Source organism: Nicotiana attenuata, unplaced genomic scaffold (genome assembly GCF_001879085.1).
Source record: "Nicotiana attenuata strain UT unplaced genomic scaffold, NIATTr2, whole genome shotgun sequence".
Taxonomy (NCBI): Eukaryota; Viridiplantae; Streptophyta; class Magnoliopsida; order Solanales; family Solanaceae; genus Nicotiana; species Nicotiana attenuata.
In genome coordinates, this window is record NW_017671979.1 from 6,428 (window position 1) to 33,539 (window position 27,112).

At 39.1% G+C, this 27,112-nt stretch overlaps 1 protein-coding gene across 1 annotated transcript; it reads right to left on the reverse strand.

Moving 5' to 3' along the window:
* Window positions 1-11,743: 11,743 nt before the first annotated feature.
* On the reverse strand, window positions 11,744-14,414 carry LOC109211147 (growth-regulating factor 5-like). Its single transcript, XM_019374646.1, has 4 exons — window positions 13,938-14,414; window positions 13,442-13,612; window positions 13,053-13,332; window positions 11,744-12,637 (listed from the first exon to the last, which is right to left on the reverse strand). The coding sequence occupies exons 1-4, from the start codon at window positions 14,233-14,235 to the stop codon at window positions 11,959-11,961; spliced, it is 1,428 nt and encodes a 475-aa protein (XP_019230191.1). The 5' UTR covers window positions 14,236-14,414; the 3' UTR covers window positions 11,744-11,958.
* Between the last annotated feature and the right edge of the window lie 12,698 nt (window positions 14,415-27,112).

Genomic DNA, 27,112 nt, shown 5'->3' on the forward strand with positions numbered 1-27,112 from the left:
GTTTATTTTTACCCGCCCGGCTCCCCTTTGATCAGGCCGTTGATCAAAATGATCAACGGCCACGATTTCCCCTTGCCTTTTTAATTTCCCAAACCCCCCAACCGTAAGCCATTTCATCTGAGACGCCGCCTTTGAATCCCTTCGTCTCTCAAACACTCTCGAACCTTCCCTGAACTCTCATCATCTCCCACCTTGAAACTCACCGGAATCAATGGCTTCCCAGGTTGTGAGGCCCCTATGCTCACCTCCTATTGCTCCTATGTGCTTGATACTTGAAGATTCGAGGCCAGACCTCGAAGGTCTTCACTCAAACCATTGCCGAGTCAAGGTTCTCCGGTCATCTCCGGCGTACCATGGTGTTTTGAGCCTGGTTCTGACCTCTCCGACTCAGGTCAATGACCTTTTCAAAGCCTTTCTCATTCTAGGCTTCTTCTGAAACCCTAACCCTTCGAGGTTTTTCTCCGATTCTTTTTAGATCTGTTGTGTATCTATGCTCTACTTGAGTTTTCAAACGATTTCCCTAACTTTTATTTTGAAAATCATTTTCAAAACCTTTCTTTTCCGATTTAGGGTTTTCTGGAAAGTGTTTAAGTGCTTTTTCTTTTTTGTTATTCGTGTGTTTGCCTTCGTTGTGTTCTCGTATCATCTCTTGCATGATTCTCTTACTGTATTCTCCTATACTATGGTCTCGTAGACTTCTCTACTGTATTTTTACCATGTTCTTATATGTTTATCTTACTGTGTTTTCCTATGTGCTTTTCTGCTATATTTTTCCGGTGTTCTTGTGTTCTTCTACTGTATTTTTCTACTAAGTTTTTAAGTTTCTTTGTTTGCCTTCTACTGAGCCCTGTTTAGGTTTCTTCTAAGCATGCTTTCTCTACTGTTCTTGTCAGTATTTGCCAGTATGTTCTTTGAATCATTCTACTGTGATTACATTGTTACTTTGCTATCATATTTTCTCATAAGTTCTGTTGTTGAAGAAGCCTGTTATTTTCTAAAACTTCTAAACATGATTTCGATTCAATTGCTTGCCCTCTCATCTTTGCTTCATGGTTTGCTTGAACTAGAGTTTTATTTCGAAACCCCTAATTCTTTCAGATTGACTTTGTGTCTCTGAACTGAGTTTGGACATTTGTTTTCATACAATGCTGAGCTTTTTGCTAAACTCTTCTACACTGGATTTTTCTACTAATTTACACGACAATCCTCTTTCACGCTCACATGCTCCTTATATATGATGAATTTTCCTCTAAATGGTTTTCAAATTTGCAACTAGTGTAAACTTCTTTCTGAATATAGCTTGATTGATTTATTTCCATCTTTTACTGATTTCCTAGGTGACTCGACTTAGGTAAAACCCTTCTTCATCTTTTATGACTTGGTTCATTCATACCAAATTTCAGACCTTGTGATTTACTGGCTGTTAATTGATTCCCTTGCCTTATTTGCACAAACCGTGTATTGTCAAAACCCTATCCTTAAATAACCTTTATGTATTTTTCCTCAATTGCATGCTTTACACAGAGTGTTTATTTAATTCCTTTCTTTAAATGGTCTTACCCGTTTGAAACTGAATCCCTTAATTAAAGGGAGTCTTATGTAATTTATTTACAATCAGTCTTCAATTATTTTCTTACTTTATTTCCTCATGATTTTCACACTATAAATACATGACACTTTAACACAAAGCACAGACGATTAACAGTCCTCCTCTACTACTTTACAATCTCTTCTGAACTCTTACCAGAACTCACTCTTCTTGTCTGCATTCTGACTTTCACAAGACTACTGCTTTTTCCTACTTGTTTCCTTGAAACTGGTATGTCCTAATTTTAACTTTCAGCATCATCACAATGTTTTTAATTACAGCTTTCTACGTCTATGTCTACTTTATTACTTCTGCAAAGTTAACTATTTGAACTAGCATGTTGTTTTCTTTTGTTTGTTTCTGTTATGAACCCCTCCTCCCTATTCCCTTTATATGCTGTGAGTTGCAGTTTAAACGTGGCAATATGCAAGTTATTGTCTATGGTTTGAACTTGATCCCTTAAAGGATCCTAACTTCTAAACAATGAATTCTAATAGGCTTATGGGGTAGGCCAACATTCCTCATTGCTGAGTATGCCCCACCAGCCTGTTGTTGCTTTTCCTTTACTATCTCCCCATTCCCTATACCCCTATGTGTACCACTGTGAACTGTTTCCCTTTCCCTTTTCCCCTTTCAGAATCCTGCACTTGCACTCTCTCTTAGTTCCTAGGTTCTGCCCCCCTCTTGTGAGCCATGCCTTGGGACCTTGAGTTCCCTCTGAACTTGGACACTTGAGGGCTGGCTTTTCCACACTGCACTATGTCCTAGTCTGGTAATGTATTTGGGGTGTAAGCACTGCCCGGAGTTTATGTAAGGCTCTTAGGGAACTCTGACACATCCCAAATGAGAGAAAGGCTTTGAAATCTGATCTTTGGAGTTGGTTTACTTCATATATCAGACAGGGAGTCTGAATCAGGCTCTCCTTGGTTGTAATTTTCAATTTCTGATGTATTTTATTTACTTTATTTTCTTTGGACTGTAATAATTTTGTAATAACTTTTGGGGATGATTAGTGAAGGGGGGGGGGGGGGTAACCATGCATGTACATGGGTAGATAACTTGCCTATAGGAATCTCTAATTTCTGCGTTTTTCATATAGTTACCATGCCTATAAGATTTCTGCGTTTTTCATATAGTTACCATGCCTATAAGATTTTCTCATTTAGCCACCATGTCTATAAGATTTCTGCATCTCATTTAGCTACCATGCCTATAAGATTTCCGTATCTCATTTAGCCACCAGTCTATAAGATTTCTGCATCTCATTTAGCTACCAGTCTATAATAACTCCTGCATCTCATTTAGCTACCATGTCTATAGGGAGCCTGCACTTTCATGTAGATACTATGGCTATAGCTCCTGCACGCGCATGTAGAAAATATGCCTATAGTTCCTTTCTGATTCTTGCATACCCGTTTTTCACTAGGCAAACTTATCTGTAGGTCCTAATAACTGAAAATTATAATTAGGTATCACGTCATGCTTAGATATCATGTTATAGAATTTCTGCACTCTTCTATGTCTATAACAACGTTCTAAGTTGACAAACACATAGAAAGCATGCCTATAGGGGTTCTAATTCAAATCTGAATCGCCTCACTCGTTTGTAAGTTTAAACTGTCAGTAGTAATGCATTATTAATTGCAGAACTCATACTCCTTTTATCAAAATTGGCAACCTTTTCCTAAATCAAACTGCAGTTAGCTTACCTCTTTGTTTCTGAAATCAGTAGATATCATGCCTATAGGTTCCATCTAACACTTAGGCAAGCCTTAGGGTAAAAGTTATAAACTGCATCAGTCTCTTTCAATTACGACCACCAGGCAAGCCTAATTCGGACTTCTTATCTGGAAATATGTGATAAATCAGCCTGCCCCAGCTTTTAAGTTTAATCAGACCTTAATCAGTACGTACAAGACATGCTAAACTATATGCTTTTCTTTGATCTAAGGAGGCCTGTTTGATCCTTATTTGTTTATGTGCTTCCCCCATGTTTGTTATATGTGTTCTTGCTTGTCGCCTTAGTATTTTTACCTTTGAAACTGTAAAAGGCCAACATCCCTTCCCTTTAGGATTAGTAGTCCTAAATGCCTCCGGGACTGATAGGGTTGGAGCGGGTAATAGCATGCAATAAGAAAACGAGACTATTCCGCGCTTTAATACCTTGACGGGGTGGGAAAGGTTAGATATGGATATGATGACCACGCGATAACACCTCGTGTATAAGTGATTACCGGGTGTTGTGTGGGGTGATCCATATTATTTATAAACTTAGGACCCCCCCCCCCCCCGTCTTTTACCTTTGTTTATTTCCTAACTTACTAACTAGTTTTCTTCAAATTACTGACTNTTTATAAACCTAGGACCCCCCCCCTCTTTTACTTGTTTATTTCCAAATTTCAAATTGTTTTCTCAAAATTCAGCTTTCCTTCCGTTTCTTTTAACTTCATCAATTTGCAACCATTATGTGAAATCCCCTCTTATTTGAAAGTCTTACTTGCTTACATGTTATTTGTACTTAAAGTCACAACAATAGCTTGGCCGGGAACCACACTAGTGGATTCTGAGGGGTGCCTAACACCTTCCCGTTGGAATAATTTCAAGCCCTTACCCAATCTCTGGTTATCCAAACAAAAACCCTTCTTAGTGTCCTAATGCACTTAAATCATTAGGTGGCGACTCTTCAATTCAATCCTTTAAACCCAATTCCCAAAAAGGAACGAGTTGTCTTCCCAAATGTCATAAACCCGATTTCCACTGAGGAAAAAGGGGGCGCGACAGATGGAGTAAATAAAAAATAAAGAAAAACAAAAGGTAAACAAGTCAGCAAGGATTCTGAAAATGTTTGTAGTATTTAAACACGTATTGCAGGAATGTAAATCCGCGTCCTAATTAGGGAGCCTCGTTGTGCCCGAGGTAGGCCTAGCGACACGTTGATTTGGAGAATTTCAGTGCCAATAATTGCCTCATTTCATTAATGTAAAAATAGATGAATCTAAAACGACACTAAATAAGATAAGTCACTGATGGCACTTGGCCTTATTACATTTGAAAAAGTAAATAAACCTAATCTACTTGGTCCCAGAAGGACCTTCTCCAGGCTTGATGTTTTTGGCTTCGTCGATCGAATTCCCCAGTTCGCGCAGGTTCAGCAATAGGTATGCCCTTGCTAAATGTCCTCCTTCGCTTCCTTCGGCGTTCTAGAAATCGGTGACTTCGATTGGAGGTCCAATAGAGAAGGCAAACTTCCCAAAACCCTTTTCACATGATTTTTATCACTTGATGGAAGATACTCCCACCAATCTTGCAATAGTGGTGGTATGTTACGGACCATGCCGAACCTGGGGACTTCGTGCCTCATTTTCTGCAAAACAAATATGGTTAGACCCTTTCCCCATCCAGATTCGACTCTTTATACATCAATGATTAGCATATTGGCACTTATTTCTCCAAAATTAATGCACAAAATCGTGGTTGCGTCCATTGGGATTATGGAAACCTTGGTAGACTTTTGGACGAGGCTTGTCTTAAAGGGTTATTATGTGGACGACATATTATCCCGGCTAGGTTTGACCATGATGCATGTACTATTAATCGGAGTAAGGTTTCTATAGAGGTCTAGACTGGTACCCTCAAGTGGACAACTTGAGGGGAAAGGCACGGAACTGTCGACTACACCGCTGATCGACTAGTTTTACCGCAAATACGCCTTTCCGATGTGAAAGGGTGATATATAGGAAGGGCGCAAACACTCATCAAGCGTTGCTATAGGATTGATTACGCACGAGTGGAATACGTGTTGAACATGATTTATGCAACAATAAATAGCATGTTGTCACATATTTGCACGTTAAAAAAATGATAAATGCGGTATTTAATAATTGAAAGACGTTTAAGAAAGAAAACAAGGAGACAAGTCAGTTTCTGCAGTAAAGAAAATTATAAATGCTCGAAAATAGGCAATTAAATCCAGATAAAGGGGGAAGGGGGAAAGGGTGCACACGTATTAATAGAATAAAGCATGCTTAAGACTAATTCACAAAAAGCAAGTTTGTTATGGTAAAAGCCTAATAATATCCCCAGTAGAATCGCCATGCTGTCGGGCCCCCTTTTTTCTCGCGGAGTCCGGGTTTCGACATTTTGGGACAACTCCTTTCCTTTTGGGAATTGGGTATGAGATTTGAAGAGTCGCCACCTAACGGATTAAGGTGCGTTAGGGCACCTAGAACAATTAACTCGTGAAACTAGTTTACATTATCAGAGATTGGGTAAGGGCTCGAAATTACCTTGAGAGGAAGGTGTTAGGCATCCCTCGAGGTCGACAACGATGGATCCCTGCCAAACTCAATTTAAGCGAATTAGCCTTTAAGGAAATAGAGCAGTTTAAACAAATGAAGATTATTTTAAAACGGGAATTAAAGGGGTCCTAAGTTTATTAGCCTATAGGAACATTTTCATTCAATACTCAGTAACCTTCCCCAAATTGAGGTGTTACGCGTAGCATTAGCGCACAGGTCATCATCTCATTTACTACCCAATTACCCTCCCCTTTTTCAATTATTATCTAGGCGTTCTAATAACATCCAGTACGTACCTTATGCGTGCACTACCCGTCCTTTACCTCTGGCCCTGGAGGTGTTTAGGACCTCTATTTAAGGTGGTTCTAGACTCACCTATGTTTTTTAAAAGGAGAAAACTAAGCGACAAACAAAAATCAAGTAGGACTGTCGCATAAGGAGCAATTAAGTGGGCTCATGTTAACCTCCACAAATAGACAAACAAATGCACGCTGTTCAAACAAGCAATTTTAAATGATTTTAGGATCTTATAGGCAGGATATCTAAATGGGCACAAAATAGAATATACAACCATTTTAAAGCGAGCAGACGAGTACCTATCAGTTTGCCTACTGATTTGGTTAATACTCTGAATCCGGGCACATGAAGCAATCATAGTTTTTAGACCCAGAATTTTAATTATCCTACAGGCTTGCCTAAGTGATAGTCGAATAGAACCCTATAGACATGGTATCTAAGTTGTAAACCAGTTATGGATTTTAACAGACATATTTTATCTTTTAGATCCTATACGCATGCTTTCTAAGTGCTGAAACTGATTATAAGCATTATTTCTTATAGACGTGATATCTAAACACAGAAACTGATTTTTTACACTTACTTCCTATAGGCATGATGTCTAAGTGTCAAGAGTGATTTTATACTTATTTCCTATAGGCATGATATCTAAGCGCAAAACTGATATTTCTTGTAGGCATGATAACATATGCAGAATTGATTGTTTTATTTCCTATAGGCATGGTATCTAGGTGATTTTTTAGTTCCTATAGACAGGATCTCTATTAATCATGTGTAGGCAGAATTCTTTAAGCACATTGCCAGGAAAATTGTTATTCAAACAGACAAGATCCTATAGACATGGTTACTAATGCATCAAATGTGCATGGATCCCGTGGACATGATTTCTAATGTAAAGAATCTATGAATAGAATTTCTAGCATACGAGTAAAGTACAGAACAAAACAATTAGAAAGCCCTATAAAAATGATCTCTAAACAAGTATAACGCTCATATAATCATCAATAATCCTATAGGCATGATTTCTTCCCGAGTTTCAAGCAAAGATATGGAATAAACCCCCCAGCTTTTACTAATAACCCCATATCTGTTTTTTACAAGGACTATTATATTATTACAGACCAATACGAATAGATTACACAATGAAAAAAGAAAGCATTATACTATAGGGAGCCTTAGCAGGCCCAATGTCAACCTGGAAGCCAGGCCTTCAAGCAAGTCTGATGTCCACAGGTAGTCCACAATACACAAAATGGGCTTCTGGTGTGTCAAAGTTCCCAAGGGCCTCAGGGACCCCGGGCAATGCTCACACCAGAACCTTTTCAAAGAAACAGTTTTGTAAAGAGTTTGGAAGGCCAGCCCCAGTGGTCAGAGTTCATAGGAGTCTCATGGACCCTAGGCAGTGCTCACACTAGGGGTGGTAGGACCCTAGATAACTAAGAGTAGAAGTTTGAAAATATTGTATAAGGGTAGGGGACAGTTTCGGAAAGAAAAGCAGCAGAACAGAACCATATTTCAGCAGATTGACTTAGATATAGTTACGAGTAGTTAAACAATCACAACAACACAGGGACACTGGAATCATAGGCATAATAGAGTCACATTTGAGTCAAACAAGGTTTCACATTGTCGGAGTTGACTTAGTCTATTAACCATTAGTAGGTGGAATCATATAGACATGTATTTAGCAGAGAGAAACATGCTGAATTCAAATGACTAACCAGACAGCCATACAGAAAAGGTAGCAAGAATTTAAAGCACATTATTCTTGAAAGAAGTACACAGAAACCATGAATTGATCAGGAACATGCTAAGGTAAATTATTAGCACATAAAAACAGGACAGGAATTGGGGCATGCTGGTTGAGAAACAGGTAAACAAGTGCCATGGATCAAACAAGAATATGCTCAAGTATACTAACCATACTAACATATAGGACATGGCAAGTTAACAGGAATTAAGGCATGCTAGTTAAGAGAGCAATAAACATGAACACGGAGCAAACAGAAGCATGTTGAAATTCATAATGAACTGACTACATAGCATATAGAGGAGAGCATGATAACAAAAATTGAGGCATACCAGTTAAGAGGTAGCAAACAGGACGGTGAAGGCAAGTGGAATCCAAGAGTCTAGCCTTGGCTTTCAGCCGGCTAGACAGAATAGCAAATAGAAGTAATAGAGAGAACTACAGTTGTGAGTGTGTGAGTAAGAATAAGAGTTTATTTGTGTAGGTGTTTCTGTATCTTCCCGTGTGTGTTCGTGTGTTCTAAAAATCAGAATGGTGAGGTTATATAGCTTCAGCAGAGTAGAGCAAATAAGGTAAAGAAAATTAAGAGTTCACAAATAAGGTATGCAAATTATTCAACCAGTTAATTAAGGCTAAACCCAATCAATTAACACGATAGAATCCGGGAAATATCACTTAGATTAGGGAGAATCAATTAACAGGCAAGATTGAAGTTTAATAAGGTAAACGAATAAATCAGAGACCACCTAGGGGTCGGTCAAAACAATCAAATCCCAAAAATCAAGCTAATAACCTAATTAAGGCAAGTAGTACCAATTATGAGTCACAAATAAGGAAAAATAAGTAAAATCACAGAGAAATACCAATTTCAACAAAAAAAATATAATTTCGAACCCTAATTAGGCAAATAAAATCAGTTAATCTCTATTAATTGACAGCGCCAAAGAATAACGGGAAAATATCAGAACAAATAGTGAAATGATTAGAAACCCTAGGGATTAGAACATAGATATGAAAATCATTCGAACAAGTAAAGAGAGCCAGAGTTAAACACTTAAAATTTTTAGAACTTTTGCAGAAGCGTAAAGAGATGAAACCCTAGTTTTAGGGAAAAGCTAAAATTGGTTAATTACAAGAAAAACAGAAGATTTCTAAAGAGAAATATCAGATAAACTCAAAATCATCTCAGATCTATAGAGATCTGAACAGACTCGAGTCAATAGTGGCTAGGTATTTTTTTTAAAAAATGACAAAGGTGAGAAAAATCCGGTTTGGAACCAGAGGCTTAGGCCATAAACGTGAAGATAACATTACTCACAAACATAGAGATGAACACAGGCAGGTTCATCGAGAAAATGAACAGTTGAAGCCAAGTCAGTGTTGTCCGTCAAACAACAAAGAAACCGAATAGCCAGTAGAGATAGGAGGCCGGATGGGGCCTAAAATCAAAGGGAGACCCCATGGATTGAAGGGTTTCCGGCGACGGCGGACTAGGGTTAGGGGAGGGTTTGAGAGAGAAGATAAGAGGAGGGATTCAAGGGCGGCGGGGCGGAAGAAATGATTAGGGTTAGGGTCGTTTGATTAAGTTAAAAAAGGAAAATTGATCCTGGACCGCTGATCTTCTGAGATCAACGGCCAGGGTTAAATTTTGGACTGGGTCGGGTTAGAAAATTGGGTCATGTGTATGATTTAATTGGACTGGGGTAGAAAATTGGGCTAAGGTCCAAAAATTAAAAAGAGGCTATATGTTAAATACCCAATTAATTTAATAAAATAATTTTATAAAATAATTTATAAATGATAAAAATGTGATTTGTGCATGAAAATGATTTAAAATAATTACTTAACACTATAAAAATATAAAAGGTCATTTTCTATATAGATAATGTAATTATGCATATGCATGGGCTATTATTGCAAAAATATGCAATTCTAGTTTAAAAATGCAATTAAAATATTTAAGCAATATTTGGGCATAAATATAATATGAGAGATAATTATTGGACATTTGTATAGTAAAAATGCAAAAATAAATTGGTTGAAAGCTTTTAAAATTATAGAAAAAATTATAGAGATGCTTGTGCATGTTTGTAAATGCATGCGCACTATTTTTGCATATTAAAAATATATGAGGGAAAAATTGGTTATCAACAATTATACTATAATCTTGTGCTACAATCATCAAGATATTTTGCCCAATAATATCTTCGACTGTGAACATAGTTTATTAATTATGGGAATCGACAATTTAATCTTCTGTGCATGAGCAAAAACTCCATACACTAAATTGTCTACTACATAACTAATGGACATACATGTAACAAATGATCTATTTAAAATAGTACTTTATTGAATTGAATAAATTAAATAAACAATTATTCCATAAAGAATAAAACACAATACTATGTCTAAACCGCATGGTTAATAGTATATCCCAACAGTTGTAACTCAAAACTCCTTATTCTCTTGCCAGTAATTCTCCAATAATTCGTCTATTTCATCTTGGCTTCTAACATGTTGTGTTAGGATTGAAATAATTAGGTGTCATGCGTAAACTAGTAAAGTAACACTTGAACGACGATAAATCAGGCAACAAAATAGAAATATACCAAAAGAGACACAAACATTTAACGTGATTCGGCCAATTAACCTACGTCCACGGTGGAGATGAGCAATCCACTATATAAAAGAGAGTACAAATATCGAGAAAACAACCTCATGAAGTGGCAAACACAAGTGGCAGACTAACACTTGTCCCGTAAAGTTCTCCTCCTAAACAAGACTCTCAAACCCCTTATGGCGACATTGTGGATGCTACTGAATAAGAAGGAAAGATCCTCAATTTATAGAAGTCCAAACTTTTTCTTACAAGAAAAGGGAATAGTCGAATATGTGAGATTTATAATTTCCATCTAAAAGAAGAAAACTCAATTATGATAAATATAACGTCCTTTACTTCTAGAGATAAGAAAACTAAATATATTAAAAAAATCAGGACAAACACCTAACTTGTTGGCCATATATTATAATGTTGGTCATATATTATAAGATTATAAACATTGACATAAAATTTTAATAGTTGCATCCAGCTTACTGTTACTCTTATTCTCTAGGTCATCATATCAACTTTGATATGAAAAGTTTCAGACTTAACCTCTTTGCACGGTAAGATGCATAAAACATAAATTCATGTTACAACCTGTCAGAAATATTAGGTCGACTCGGCTTATTAACGTAGCCCAAATCTACCGTTTCAAATCTTGAACCTCGTCTTCATTTACACGGCACAACTTAACAACGTTATATTTTTTGGGAAAATATCTCTTGTAGCATTAAAAGATGAAACACTTAATGCTTGAAAGGATGTAACACTACACCTACTGGCTAGTATCGTCCCTTAGATATTGAAGGATTGCTGCCTTCATATTTCAACATGTTAATAAATGCATTCAAGTTCCTGTCACGAGCACTGCAACAACTGGTTTACTTGACCCAACCTTTGGCATATTTCATGCAAAGAATAGAGAAGTTAAAAGAATTCTTCATAATGCATCTTCAATAGATTTGTAATCATACAAAAATAATTTCAGAGTAACTGCATGATTGATTTTTGGACTAGCGTTAAAAGGGGTTCAAGAAAATTCAATGGCAATGGATTATGCATGCAAGAGTGTTCAAAGATTATTTCTAATCAATAACAAGTATTATATTTTAGCTTATATGATACATGGTATAAGTTTTCGGCGAACATTTTAGCTTATACACCCTTGGCCATACATAGCTTCGCCCCTACTCGCAGAGAACCATGTGGAATTCAATCACTGAGATTTGTAGTGTGTGTATACATATATAGAGAGAGAAGAAACAGTTTATAATCAAAAGCTACTGCATGCGAGTGAATGAAACTTCAACTGAAATCAAAACAAAAGATGGGACTCTCAATTTTTCCAAATTCTTATAACTCGAGAATGAAAGGCTTGTTACAAGCTTTCACCATTTTACAAGCTGCAAAAATTGCACGATCATCAGCCGATGAAGTCGAGTCCATGGCTACCATTCTCACAGGAATTAAAGCTGCAGCTGCTGTTAGCAGTACTATTGCTATAGCCATGAGGTGAAGGTAAATTAGTAGCATTTCCAAGACACAATGCTTCACCTAAAGGACCTCCTGGTGCTGTTGAACTCATCCAAGAAACAGGGTTAAGCCACTGTGACCTCAAAACATCGTCACTACTTCTCTCAGAATCCAGCATTCTATTAATGCTCGCTTGCGCATGTTCGCTATCCTCCTCCATGCCATGATTCCAACCAGACATTGAAAGCGTTAGCGACGTAAAGGACCCATTATTGTTTATACCATCATTAAGTCCGTCTTTTGACCAAGCATCGATGAAATCCCTAGTCGTTCTTCCCTGTAACGAGGCAATTACCGAACCACTACACTCTTCATTCTTTAGAGGAGTACTTTCCAATGTCTGTCCGTTACTCCTATTAGATATGTACTGATTAAAGTTGTTCATAGGATATACTTTTGCCTCGTCTTGCATTTGAAATGCAGGTGTATTTCTTCTGTTTTGGTCCGTGTAGTCATTGTTGAATCCCATTCCAGAAGATGACTGCATGAGTTGCTGCAAATTTTGCTGGTTACAACTAATGATAGGGATAGTGCCACCTCTGTCTCCTCTCCCTAACCACTCAATACACCTTTCATAAAAGCAGAAAAAGAAAACCAATCAATTCCACATTTATTTGCATAGGTACAAAAGTCCAGAAAAGACTAGTCCCACACACACAACTCCTTAAGATAAGAACAAAAAGTGAATCAATAAAAATACCCACATAGGAAATTTAAGTATAACATGAATGAACATGGAAAATTGAAATGTAAGAAATGCAGCCCGGTGCACTAAGCTCTAGCTACGCGCAAGGTCCGAGAAAATGCTCGACCACAAGGATGTATTATACGTAACCTTAGCCTACATTTCTGCAAGGGACTGTTTTCACGGATCGAATTTGTGACCTCTAGATCACATGTCATCAATTTTATCAGTTATGCCAAGACCCTCTTCAGTATTGAAACGTAAGATTCAAAGGAAAGATCTTTGTACAAACTACCCACCTGGTTTGGTCAGAGAGTTGCACAGTTGGAAACTGAAGAGAGTGGTGGTGATTGCGAGTAGTAGTAGGAGGAGGGTGTCGATTATTGGAGTTGTTGGTGGTGGTATTGTGAATTTCCACAGGCTTTCTTGAACGGGGTTTGCTTTTGTGAGCATGACGCTCACAATACTTCTGATCAGGAGCTACATCCCTTGTACACCTCCATTTTTTACCGTCTGTTCTCTTACACCTCCATGGCTCTGGATCTGACCCTCTTGAGAACTTCAAATCCAAACCAGATGCTACACATACAAACAAACATTCACACCCTTTTAAAAAACAATTATAGTGCAATAAAATAGGTAAAGAGGATACAATTATATTGACAAATTTAAAAAGGACAAGATTTACTGTTAGATTGAGGGAGGTGAGCTGAAGAAGGATTATTAGACAAAGGTAGGAGAAGCTGAGGAGGAACAGGGACGGAAGCCATTATGTATTTGCATATTATTGTCTGTCTTTGAAACTCCTGCAGCTGCGACGCTGTAAAAGGAGCTTTTCCGGACAGGAACATGCTTCCTCCTGCAAAACCAAAATAACCCTAAACCTCAAATCTTTTTTTTTTTCTTCTGCAACTCTTCTCTTTTTCTTTTTCTCTAATAAATTAGACAAGAGCGGGTTGCTCGAACGGCGAGCATCCTTCACTTCAAACCAAGAGATTGTGAGTTCAGATAGGTGGAAAGTTCTTGGAAAGCGGGAGCCGAGGTCTATCGAAAATCGCCTCTCTAACTAGGATAGAGGTAAGCTGTGCATACTATCATCTCAGACCCTGTTTGTTGCAACTCTTCTTTTTGGTACCTTAAAAAAAAACAGAGAATATGTAACAGAGAGATTGAAAAAAACGTACTAGCAGAACAGCTGAAAGGTTGCAAAGGCCTAGACGAAAGTGCTGCTGCAGCGCCTGAACTCACAGCATCGTAGCTATCGCTCCCTACAAAATCCCAGGGCCCACCGCCGCCGCCGCCGCTTCCTCCGTCATCAGCAAGACAAGTACTATTACTGCTAGTCTCTTTATCAAAAGCAGCAAAGTGAGGATGAGAAGATGGGGACATGAACATAGTTCTTTTATAAGGGTATGAAGATGGTGATGATTCAGTGGTTTTTATCTTCAAATCCAGAAGCTCAGTGTTTTCGCCGTTCCCCATATTCTCCAGGAAAAGCTCTCTCTAATTACTACAGTAAACTCCAAAAAAACTTGTAGCTAAAAAGCTCGGGGATTTTTTAAAGCTTAGTAGAGCCAAAGCTGAAACAAAGTTTTGTTTTCTTCTTTTTTTACATACTAAAAAAGAGACAGAAATGGAGATATATAAGTACAGATTACAGAGGCGGTTCAAGAGTTGTAAAGATTAGCTTAAGTTGCCGCCATTTTATTTACAGATATTTGCTGCTGCGTTGCTTCCTATAGTTCCAACATTCGAACCCCGTTGTGGTATTACGGGACAAACCCATTAATTGGTCCCCTCGTGCCCAAATCCCTGCCTCATCCTTCTTTCACTCTTCTGGCGCTCACATACCCCAAATATTTTGTTGCATATTGTGTAAGTCACATATTCCAAATATAAAAGACAAAATTCAAACCAAAGGAGTAGCCCGTTTGGCCAAGCTGTAAAAATTAGTTTATTCTGAGAAGTGTTTTTTTTCAAAGTGTTTTTCTCAAAAGTACTTTTGGTGAGAAGCAGTTTGTGTTTGGCTAATTAGTTTGAAAAGCACTTCTGAGCAGCAATTAGTGTTTGACCAAGCTTTAAAAAACTGCTTCAAGTGTATTTTTCTTAAAAGTGCTTCTCAAAAAAATGCTTTTGAAGAGAAGCTACTTTTTTCTGTTTCTCCAAAACTGCTTTTGCTTTTCCTCAAAAGCATTTTTTTTCCTTTCAAAAGCTTGGCCAAACACCTCAATTTTTTATCAAAAATGCTTTTGGAAAAAAAAAAAAAAGCACTTTTGGACTACCAAATATCTTCTTTGAAACTAATCATGTAAGAAAATAGAGGCGGATATATTCTATAAATCTAGTCATTTTTGTTTAATTGCGAACCCACTAATTAAAAATAACTATAATTCCTTAGTAAATTCAAAACCCATAAGTTTTTAATTGTGGTTCCGCTTCTTTAAGAAAATAGATGCTATTTCACAAGGATTAATTTCTACTTCTCAAAATTGTCTAAGCGGAGGAGCTAGAATTTAAACTCTATGGGTTTTGAATTTTAAAATGATAACTTCAAGTATTAATAATTAGGTTAATGTTTGTAAATATTTAATAAAATTTTATAAAATGAATATATATTTTGAGCAAAAAGTACTGGGTTAACCCAAACGCATGACCAGACCCCGTAATAATACGTCCCTTTTGTTTAAGAAAAAATTAGTATTCCCATTTATAATATGACTAATTTAAGTTAGAGGAGTTATACTTTAGTTATTAATTGCTTTTTTATTGGTATGCGAGTGAGCTCCTGAATATTGAAAGAGGCTTGGGTATTAGAGTGGAGAACCTTGATAGAATTGCAACCTTCAGTCTAAATTGTGTAAACTGAAGCTGTCTGCAATTCTATACCATAAGAAGAATTTTAGTTGCAAATAGAAAATCATATGAACCAGATACCAGATTATCAATTTGGAAGTGGCAAAAAAGGAAATGCCTCAGTCTCACTACTCCCGTCCGATCCATAATAAGTGATCAATTTGATTTTTTATTTTGGTCCTAAATAAGTATCCATTTATATAATTAAGAAAAAATTTAATTTGTTTTTACAAAATTACCCTTATGTACATATCTCTAAAATATTTTCTTACTCCTCACATTAAATACTTAATTAAGAGTAGTTTAGTCATAGTAGGTATTTTTATATAGAATTTAATATTTTTTAATGAATGTGTTAAAAGCAAATTGATCACTTATTGTGGACCGGAGGGAGTAGTTATTAGTGATAGTCCTACTTAACATAGTTATTGCTATCTCGTAATACAACTGTGTTTTGTGAGCCAATTTTTAAAAAGGAATTTTAATTTTCAAAAAGTGAATGTAGAGAAAGACATTCCATTTGTCATAAAGTGTGAGATCTTAACCAAAGAAACTTTCACTAGTATTTAACCAAACCTTCCATAAAAAAGATTAGTAAGGGTACACGTTTATGTGTACTCTATGATTGTCAAAAGCTTTAAGTCAATGCACTTGAAAGAACTGTACCTCTGCCTTTGAAATTTATGTACTACCTCCCTCCGTTTTAGATGAGATGAACTATTTTCTTTTTTAGTTTATTCCAAAATAAATAATATATTTTTAAATTTAGAAATAATTTAATTTTAGAAATTTTTATTTTACTCTTAATGAGAAATTTTTATAACCATACAAATGTTATGATCCCACAAAACTTTTATCTCTTAAATTTTTAAGATTACAAATTACAAAATTATTCTTTTTATCGAGTCAAGCTATCTCATTTAAATTAAAACGACGGAGTAATTATTTTGACCAAAACAGAGGTAAAAAGAGGAGTTGATTAGACAGGAAACAGAAAGGAAATTACTGTAAAAGTAAAATAGTCAACGCCGAAAAAGAGTGTAAAATAGATGGAGTAGTTGAAAGCATCGTAGAAAGTGTTAGGAAATAAAGCAAAGTAGCCGTCGTTGTAACGAGGCGTGGTTTGATTCATTGAGGTGACGGTGAGGTGCGTGACAACAAATACGTCCATATTTATTTACAGTAGCAATGCATGCCTATTGCTATATTTGGCATTGGGAAACGTAATTTGGGAGGTCCACTGTGGGCTTAGATGAGGTGGGGACCAAAATCTGTCCACGTCTACGGACCCAAGAGTTTGGGTTATTGCACTTAAGTCTCCATCCTTTTGTGTTCTTTCATTTTAGCCTCATCCTCTTACTTTTTTATTTTTTTTTGGTTAAAAGGGATATATATTATATATTGCTAGATAACAAAAGAAAGTACATCAGAGTCATTGCTAGGGTATTGTAGTACCCCCATAGTAGTAATGTTATGCACGATTGTGTCTATATTACAATCCACAAAAGATTTAACCAATTCAGTTCCTAGGATGTCTGCCCAAGATATATCATTGACAAACATCGGAGGAACTGATAATATCCTAAACTTGTTCAAAAAGACTTCTTTTGCTGTCTCCTTGGCCAATGCATCAGCTACCCTGTTCTGCTCCCGATAGATGTGCTTCACTACCGCGCTGTCCATCCTGTGAATTAGTGACCTGCATTCACAAATTAAATGATCATAAATAAGGCTTCCTTTCGATAGCATGTTGATGGTTTCAGAGGAATCAGTGTTTATTTCCAGAGGAGTCGAGTTATTTTGCTCCGCTAATTGTAGTCCCCTTAGGAGTGCCTGTAATTCTGCCCCAGTGTTTGTTGTGTGAGGGATATTATCCATGTACCCCATTATCTAGTCACCATTGTGGTTCCTAAATACTCCTCCTAATCCTCCTATTCCTGGGTTCTCTCTTGCTGCTCCATCTGTGTTTAGCTTGTACAAACCTCTGCTTGGGGGCTCCCATTTTAATACAATTTTGATGTGTTATTTTTGTAGAGCCATTTTTTGCAAGCATAAGGTATTCAGTAGCTTTGGAGATTGTGTTTGTGGAGTTGATGTGTTCCTTCTTGTTGTTGAATAAGTTATTGTTTCTAGTTAACCAGATGTGCCAGAAGCAGAAGGGAATGATCGAGATTGTCCCATAGGATATGGCTGTTAAAAGGGACATTTCTGATTGAGTTCCATGTTGATGGCCGCTGATGGCCATTGAAAACTAGAGTCTGTTGTGAACTGTCTCTTGAAGATTTTGACAGTATTTCATTCCAGAAGTGGACAGAAGATTGCACTAGATATAACTACAAATATATTTTGGGTACAAAAACGACGAGTTATGCTAAATCGATCGCCATTTGAGGTAGCAATGCCTATTATCATCCGGTCCTTAATTATAACGGAGCAAATATATAATTGACCGGTCTGCCGCAGCTAATTGCATTCATTAGCCATAAATTGTATAAAATATATATGTTATTTGTATATAATACATATGTATACAAAAATATTATATTTTATCGACCATTATTTTTGGGAGCAATTAAAAATATATATTTTCCTTTTTGTAATTTGGTAGCAGTAAAGAGAGACCGTACTTCTTGTTTGACCAAAAAGTGTTAAGCCTTTTTATTAAACTAATTAAGTGAATGATAATAGGTAAATTCTAGCTAAAGATAATAAGTCCTAGATTCAAGATTGATGGGTAGTAATAATTTAGAAACCGCATATTAAGGCTATTTAAAGCCAAAAGGTGGTTTAATAATATTCTTGTGAATGAAGGAGGGCACGAGGACAAATAATAAATATGATGAATGACAATTTCTGTAAATAAAGAGAATAATTTACCCAAAATGTATAACAAGGTGGATGATTCTCCTTTTGACAATGATGTAAGATAACCAAACATGGGAATATCAAATACTTCATTGGATCTGAGGTGGGAAAGCTTAGAACAACACAACAATCGAATCTTGTATAAAGATAATGTTTATAGTTATGTGGGAGTCAACTTTTCTAGAGAGAGCTTATTAAGATAGAAAATTAGGTGCCCCTTCTTTCTCTTTCTATTCCTACTTATATGGGACATTCCCCTTACCTACTCAAAGTACAAATACAGAGAATATTCCTCGAAATATTCCTTAGAAATATCTTATTGCTACACTAGCCGTTTTGGCCGATATGAGTGCTCGACCTCAACATTCGCTACTCGGCTCACCAGTATTGCTTCTTAAACATGACCTTGGCCTAATTGATTCTTGATTTCTTTATTTCAGGCGAGGTCCCTTTGATTAAGTTTTGACCCATACAGTTAGTCCCTCCGCCCGTCGGGGTTATTTTTGGACGAGCTCGGTGGGCGGACTTCGCCAGTTGTAATTTTGAAAAATCTGAGCACGTTGGCCGAGGAATGACCCTTTTATGGCAAGGTTATGACATGGCACTTCAAGAGCCACATCTCACCATTACGTCAGTTTGAAATGACATAATTTCATCATGCGTCATTATGGCGCATGCTCCCAATATGTTACATCGTTTTCCGCGCCTCTTCCCTTTTGAAATTAATGAGGCGGCGTTTGGGCTTTCTCGGTCGGGATGCTAATATTCTTATAAATAGGGATGGATATTTCTCATTTGAACAGTTGCATTTCTAGAGCCTTTGAAACCCGAGTTTTCTTTCTTCAAGTTTCTTGCGTCTGTGTTTTCTTTCTCCCTTCAGCATTTTCTGCTATTGTCATCTCCTTCATCTTTGCATTTCCTTTTTGCATACAATCAGAAAAAATAGCTAGTGCTTCCTCTGATCCTGTAACGTTGGCTGTGGCCATACCTCCTCATGAAGAAGAAGCAACCACGGTAGAAGATGAGAACTTCCCACCGTGGATGAGATAATTCCACGTTCGATGAAGGCCAAGTCAGACTTCAAGAACCCATCTGAGGGTGAAACTGAACCCGTCGTTTCTTAGATGAATGCGGCGGCGATTGCTATATTTAGGGCTAAGTGGCGAATCCCAGCCCACGTTGAAATTATCCCTGCTGGTAGGGATGTAATGCAAGTACATCGCTCAGGGTACTGCGCATTTTACGCGTACTCGTTCGTTGTTGGCTATACACTTCCTCTTCCTTCCTTGGCGGAGGATTTTTGCCATTTTTACAATGTGTGCCTGTCTCAGCTCTCTCCATACATATATAAGCTTTTCCTTATGCTTATCAAGTACGCGGAGCTGGCCAACCGTGGTATTTCTCTCAGCCATCTGCTTCACCTCTTCGCCCCAAGTTTTCATAATGGCACGATGATTCATATGCGCCACCGTGGGACCTAGGGGTTGGTGGTGAAGATGGACGATAAAACTAATCATCGTTTTTGGGAAAATTTCTTCTACGTGAAGACAAAGCACGTGGTATCGATCCCCAGCGGGTTCCCCAAGGAGTAGAACATTACTCGTAAGTGTTTTTCTCCCAAATGACTTTGTTGTTTATTTTGGGCGATCTGATCGTTCTCCTTCTCTTTTTGCAGTTGAGAGGGATCCACCTTCGCCAGTCGTAGACATTCGCGACTGGGTGAGTCAGATTTTGCCTCATACTGTGGGGATTCACGAGTGGTCGCAATTTAATGAGAGGTTTGAGCGTAGGCCTGCGTCCGGTGAGTTACCTTTGACTTTGATAGTTTTGACCTTTATTACGTCCTTTCTGTCCTGTCTCTTATTCATCTTTATTCGTTTGTAGGTCGGAGGGCTTCAAGGAGGGCGAGGGCTCCTACGCCTGCTTCTCGCCAGTTGAGTATTTCGGCCGGGCCCGTACTCTCTGTGGCTGCAAGTGAACCTGCTCAGGCCGCTGCTATTCCTCCGATCCCGGCTTCGCACTATCCTAGTCGACAGGTTGCTGCTACGCTAACGAAGATTCCGACTTCTACAGTATTTGTTACATCTCACATTTTTCGTACGTTAAATTTACGTCTTCAGTTAATTGACATAAACTCGGGGATGAGATTATCTTGAGGTTAGCATATTTATGCTATTTATACCAATCAATAAGTAAGTGCCATGAAGGAAAGGGTACACGAATTAAAGAAAATGAGTTTCGTTGAAGGTTGTTGAATTTGGATAAAATACGGTCCGAGCTATAATACCTGATACTTATGGACTAGTACCATGCAAGGTACCATATGACCACGATAGTATGATGTATAAGGTGTATTAAAAATAAGTAGAATTTTAAATAATTTGAGATAATTATTAATTATGCGGGTAATTGGTTGATTACAGTGTAACGGGACATTACCTAATTACCTAATAAGTGGATAAAGATTAAATTTTCCACCCCCACCCCCACCTCCACGTGGCAGCAAGCCACTACCCAAAACAAATGACTCATTAGTCATGTTGGGTAGGTGACAATAAATTAAAAGAAACCTTCAACATTGGACAGAATGAAACAAATCTCTTAACGAGTTCTTTTAAACAATAGGAGGCTACATATCTTTGAAGAATTAAAAGATGCTTATCTTCAACATTTTGAAAGAATAATAAAAGGCTCTACACGAGACCTTCTGAAGCTAAAGTTGAAGGCACCTGAAGCCAACGTTGAAGGCCATCTGAAGCTTAGGGTCTTTAATAATTCAAACAGAGGTTTCGTAGTATCATAAGCAACGTGAGATTTTGCAATCTTAAGAGAGTACGGTGTAAACCTTCTTAAGAATATCACACGGATTTTTCCCTACTCCAGGTATGTTAAGGCTAAGTTCTTCCTTCATTTTGCATGACCCCGTAATTACACAAGTTTGATAACGAGGCATAAAGAAAAATTCATGTCCCGGAATTTATGTATATTTTTCCTAGTATTGTAATTACAATATTCAATTGAGTATTTCCTTCTTCTAGTCAAGAGAGAAGAGAGTCTATATATACAGTATTACGGTATTTTCATTACCATCAAGCTATAATCGATGGGCAGGCCCCTATTGGGCAACCTCTGATCAGATGGTAAGTTACAGGGGCAGATTTAGGGGGGCGCAAGGATGTTCACCCGAACACCCTTCGCCGAAAAATTACACTGTATATATAAGGCAAAGTCTGTTTTTTACCTCTATATATTAAGTTTTGAACACCCTTAACATAATCCAAAAGTGTAGTTTAGTGGTCAAGGGGGTTCAAAATTTACTTAAGGTCATGGGTTCAATTCCCACTAGCTACAAAAAAAATTTTTTGAACCCCCTTCGTGAAGATTCTGGCTCCGCCACTGGTAAGGTATATACCGAGCCTACTGTGGCCGAGCGCTTATGAGCGAAGCCCAATTGGTCGAGATACAGAGCCTAGTATGGCCGAGCGCCTATGAGCGAGCCTACTACGGCAGAGCAGTTATATATATATATATATATATATATATATATATATATATATATATATATATATATATATATATATATATATATATATATATACCGAGCCTTATAGGGCCGGACAACTATTTTACTTACTATATTGAGAGAGTTGAGTCAGTATCCGCAGGTAAGCATATGTTCAGATTATCAGTTCAGTTTTAGCTTTCTGCATATTGCCTTACATACTCGGTACATTATTTTGTACTGACGTCCCTTTCTGGGGCGCTGAATTTCATGCGTGTAGGTTCAGACAGACAGACGGGTAGACCTCCTCAATAGGTGTTGCCCGAGTTCAACTTTATCGGTAAGCTCCCCGTCCTTCGGAGTTGCCGGGTCTAGAAGTTTTGTGTACATCTTGTGTATGTATGTAGATAGGTAATGGGTAGGTCGGGGCCCTGTTCCAATCACAGTACATCCATCAGTAGAGGCTTGTAGACATATCCTGTCAGTTAGTGCAGTATGTTGGGCTTGTAAGCCTTGTACGTATATTTTGTTGGCTTGTCAGTTATAGTAGTTATGACGTCCTTGCCGACCCAGCTTTATGTTGACATTTAGTCAGTGTTAGTCTATATTCAATTTTATATTTTGCTTCGCAAAATGTCTTGCAATGTGGCCCCTAGCCAAAGTATGACATTATATGTCCAGAATTCCTGAGTTGCAAGTTGGTACGCAAGGATAGATGAGGCAGGAAGTACTAGTCTCGCCCCCAGGCTCGGGGCTGACAGTGTTTCCCTTGTTCGATGAGTCGGATCAGGGCGAAGATGGAGAGGCTCCGCTAAAAAGGCGAAGGATAGAGGCTGATAGGAGAGTGGTTAGAAAGGAGCCGGCGCGGGGTGGACCTGAGTTGACCACGACCGAGCTGAGGGGCGGTATGGCCTTGGATGTAGAGACCATGCCTTCTTCGGACATGGAAATTACCTCCGTGGAAGAAGGGGGCGACCAGAAGCGGCTGTGATCACTCCTCGGAGTGGTCCGTCAACATCAGGGCAGGCCAACGTTCCATATTCGACTGAATAAAAGACGAAGAGAGTGATTTTAGATGATTGCGAATCTGGCTCTGATGTCGATCCCCAAGAGGCGAGGATATTTGACGAAGGGCTTACACGGGTAGAGGTGAGAACGGATGGATCCTCTCGCTCGATCGTAATCCCTTTGGACTGCGATTTGTTGGAGGATATGGTAAGCATGGTCCCCTCCTTCGCTCCTCTTTGCTCTGTTGCCAAAAACAGGACCCTTCAGGTGCTCCGGGATTCCGACCTGTCACTGGGCATATCCGGGATGGCTCTGAGGGTGAGTTTTTTGTATCAATTCTGCAACTTGCGTCTTTTTTTCTATCTTTACTGGCCTTCTTCTCACTCTCATTTCTTTTTCAGACTCTCATTTTGAGATCGAGAGTTTCCACCGAGAAGAGAGGCGGAAGGTCATTTTTCAAAAGATGGCTTCAAAGTATGTCCGTTATCCTGACAATTACAGTGAGATGCGTGCACGGTTTAGAGCAGGTAGTAACCTCCAATCCCTTAGAGACGAGTTGGATTAAAAGGACGAGGAGCTTTTGCATACTATCGATAGATGCAGTGAGCTTGAGGGGTTGCTCAGATCTAAGGACGACGAGCTCGAGGTGAGCAAGGGGGTCGTGGCCGAATGCGTCGACCTTAGAGCGCAAGTGGCGACCTTGCGGGCTGATCTTGAGCAAATCTCAATTAGAGTTGCCGGCCTGAGTGGTGAGTTTACTGAGAAGGTGGCCGAGTTGGTGAGGTTCGAGGAGGGTCCGGTAGCGGTTGTGGAAAAGGCAGAGGCGTTAGAGAGCACTATCCGTGTCCTTAGGTCTGAATGTGCAACCGATGTGGAAACGGCCACGCTGAGGGAGACATGGATTGGTGGGCTTGAATAAAGAAGTTTTGAGCCTAAGTGAGCAAGTCGCCGCCCTTGAGGCTGAGAAGGCACAGTTGTTGGTTCGACCTTCTTCCTCTCGTGTTTTCGCTTTTCCTGACGTTCCTCGTGATTTGTACGAGATGTGGATCCATGCTGAGGCAAAGCTGGACGTATATAGGAACTTGTTGGCGGCGGGGAAGGTTCCTGAGGCCGACTTTGAAGATGCCAGCATTAAGGCACGTGATGCCGGGCTCACCTGTGGTTTTGATCCCGCCACGCCGGGGAACGTCGATGATGAAGAGGACTTTGATGGGCTTGCATCTGATCCTTAATATAACGATGAGTATGCTGATGGGGCGGGCGAGGGTGGAGATGGTATTGTTGGGCCGGGCGGTGAAGGTGGCGATGGCGCAGGCGGAGATGATGCAGTGTGATTTTCTTGAACTTAGTTTTTTTTGCTCTTTTCTTTCTTTCTCTTTTTTTGGAGGGGGTATTTTTGGCCCTTTGTAAGAGATTCTATATTTTGGAATGGAATGACTATTGACTTTTTGATGTATGTTCTTGGCTCTTTTCATTTTTCCTCGTATGCTTTTTCATTTGTAAAAGTTCTTGACTTAGTAAACTCGACCGAGGCCGAATGTCGATTAATTTGAGTGAGGTCGAACGTTGGCTGATTCGAACAAGGTCGAATGTTAATAAACATCGAACGAAGTCGAATGTGAGTCGATTCAAGCACGACCAAATGTAAATAAATTCGAGCGAGGTCGAATGTGAGTCGATTCGAGCAAGGTCGAATGCTTGACTCTTAAGTAATTCAAATGAGGTCGAACATAAACAAATTCGATCGAGGTCGAATGTTTGACTCTTAAGTGATTCGAACGAGGTCGAATGTAAATAAATTCGAGCGAGGTCAAATGTAAATAAATTCAAGCGAGGTCGAATGTAAATAAATTTGAGCGAGGTCGAACGTGAGTCGATTCGAGCGAGGTCGAATGTTTGACTCTTAGGTAATTCGAACGAGATCAAATGTAAGTAAATTCGAGCGAGGTCGAATGTGAGTCGATTCGAGCGAGGTCGAATGTTTGACTCTTAAGTGATTCGAACGAGGTCAAATGTAAATAAATTCGAGGTCGAATGTGAGTCGATCCGAGCGAGGTCGAATGTTTGAATTTTGGCGTAATGTATGAACTTGGTGGAGGAAAAACTCGTGTGTTTGCTTATTTCGCTTTGTTTGTACATTTATTGGAGAAGTTTATACATTGGAGTAGTTTACATACATTGAAGTTTGCATGCTTTTCTGAAGTCCCAGTCTATCTAGTCCCTTCATTGGTCGACCTGGAAAAGTAGTTGATAGGTCGAGCGATGAACCTATACTTAAACTCCGAGACGTTCTCTTCGTCGCCTCATTAAAAACCTCCCCGAGAAAACCCTAGTACAAAACTCGGGTAATGGAAGAAAGAGTACGACTCGGGAGACGTCTATCCTTAGAAGTGGAAGTATTTGAGGTGGGTGACATCCATTTGTTTGGTAGTAATTTTTCTTCCATTGTTTCCAGCTGGAATGACCCTTTGCTTACTGTCCGTGATTTTGTAGGGGCCATCCCAATTGGTTCCCAATTTGCCTTCTCGTGGCTTTGAGTATGTAGTCACCGACTTTGAGTGGTATGATTTTGGCTTTTTTGTTGTAGTACCGCTCTGCCTGTTGTTTTTGAGCTATCATTCTTATATGGGCCATGTCTCTTCGCTCTTCGACTTCATCAAGGTCTTGCCTTTTGTTCTCATCGTTGCTTGGCCTGCTTTCATTTGAGCATCTTAGGCTTGGCTCCCCGACTTCAACTGGTATCATTGCATTAGTCCCATAGACTAGTGAATATGGTGTTTCCCCTGTGCTCGTCTTTGGCGAGGTACGGTATGCCCATAACACTTCCGGCCACAGTCCCTTGGCGTTTTCGAGTTTCTTTTTCATGATGTTCAATATTGTTTTGTTGGAGGATTCCGCCTGACCCTTGCCTGCGGGATGATATGGTGAGTATTCTTTTGATGTGCCATTTCTCGAAGAACTCAGCGGTCTTTTTCCCAGTGAACTGGGGACCGTTGTCGCAACTGATTTCTATAGGGATGCCGAAGCGGCATATGATGTTTCTCCATATGAACGTGATTACTTCTTGTTCGTGTATTTGGGCGAATGCACTTGCTTCTACCCACTTGGAGAAATAGTCAGTTAAAACTAAAAGAAGTTGTACATTACCTCGTCCCGTCAGGAGGGGCCCGGCGATGTCCATTCCCCATTTGATGAAAGGCCAGGCCGAGGTTACTGAATGAAGGTGTTCGCCTGCTTGGTGAATCATGGGGGCGTATCTTTGGAATTGCTCACACCATTTGATGAAGTCGGCGGCTTCCTTCTTCATCGTGGGCCAATAGTAGCCTTCTCGTATGAGGCGTTTGATGATAGCTCGGTTGCTAGTGTGAGCTCCGCAGTGGCCCTTGTGTATTTCTTCGAGGACGCGTCGTTTTTGATTTGGCCCTAAGCACTTTTCTAGGGGGCCACCAAATGTTCTTTTGTACAAGTCATTATTGACGACGTTGTACCTGGCCGCCTGCATTCGAAGCTTCTTGGTTTCTTTTTTGTCGAGTGGGAGCACTTTGTCCTGCAAGTATGAGACAATACAATTGCACCAGTCCCAAGTTAGGTTTATAGATCGTACCTCACTTGGTCTAGTGATGAATGAAGGAGAGTGACCACGTCCCCCTCTCCGATTATGCTTTTGGTGGTCGCTGCCAATTTGGCGAGTCCGTCCGCTTTGATATTCTGCGCTCGAGGTATTTGATCAAGCTGTCATTCGTCGAACTCAGGGTAATAGTTGTCAAATCTCGGCCTGATATTTATGTAACCGTTCCTCCTTAATTTGGAAAGTCCCTACGACCTGATTGACGAGGAGTTGCGAGTCACATCGAAGGATGACTCGCTGTGCTCCGTATTTGAGGCTAATTTTAACCCTGCAATCACGGCCTTATACTCGGACTCGTTGTTAGTCATATCAGGGCATCATATGGATTGGCGAACCGTTTCGCCTGTTGGAACCTCGATAATGAGTCCTAGTCCAGATCCTGATGCGTTAGAAGCGCCATGGGTGTACAAAACCCATTGGTCGTGTACTTTGGTAGAAGTAATAACGGTTTCCCTTTCGACTTCGAACCTTATCTTCGCACTAAAGTCGGCGACAAAGTCGGC

Bases quoted from the DNA above. Each gene is read 5' to 3' on its own strand.
- LOC109211147 (XM_019374646.1), bottom strand. From the start codon at position 14,235: ATGGGGAACGGCGAAAACACTGAGCTTCTGGATTTGAAGATAAAAACC. The intron at 13,613-13,937 runs GTACGTTTTTTT...TTGGTTTTGCAG, and splicing joins ACCTTTCAGCTGTTCTGCTA to GAGGAAGCATGTTCCTGTCC. The intron at 12,638-13,052 runs GTGGGTAGTTTG...CTTTTATGAAAG, and splicing joins CAACTCTCTGACCAAACCAG to GTGTATTGAGTGGTTAGGGA.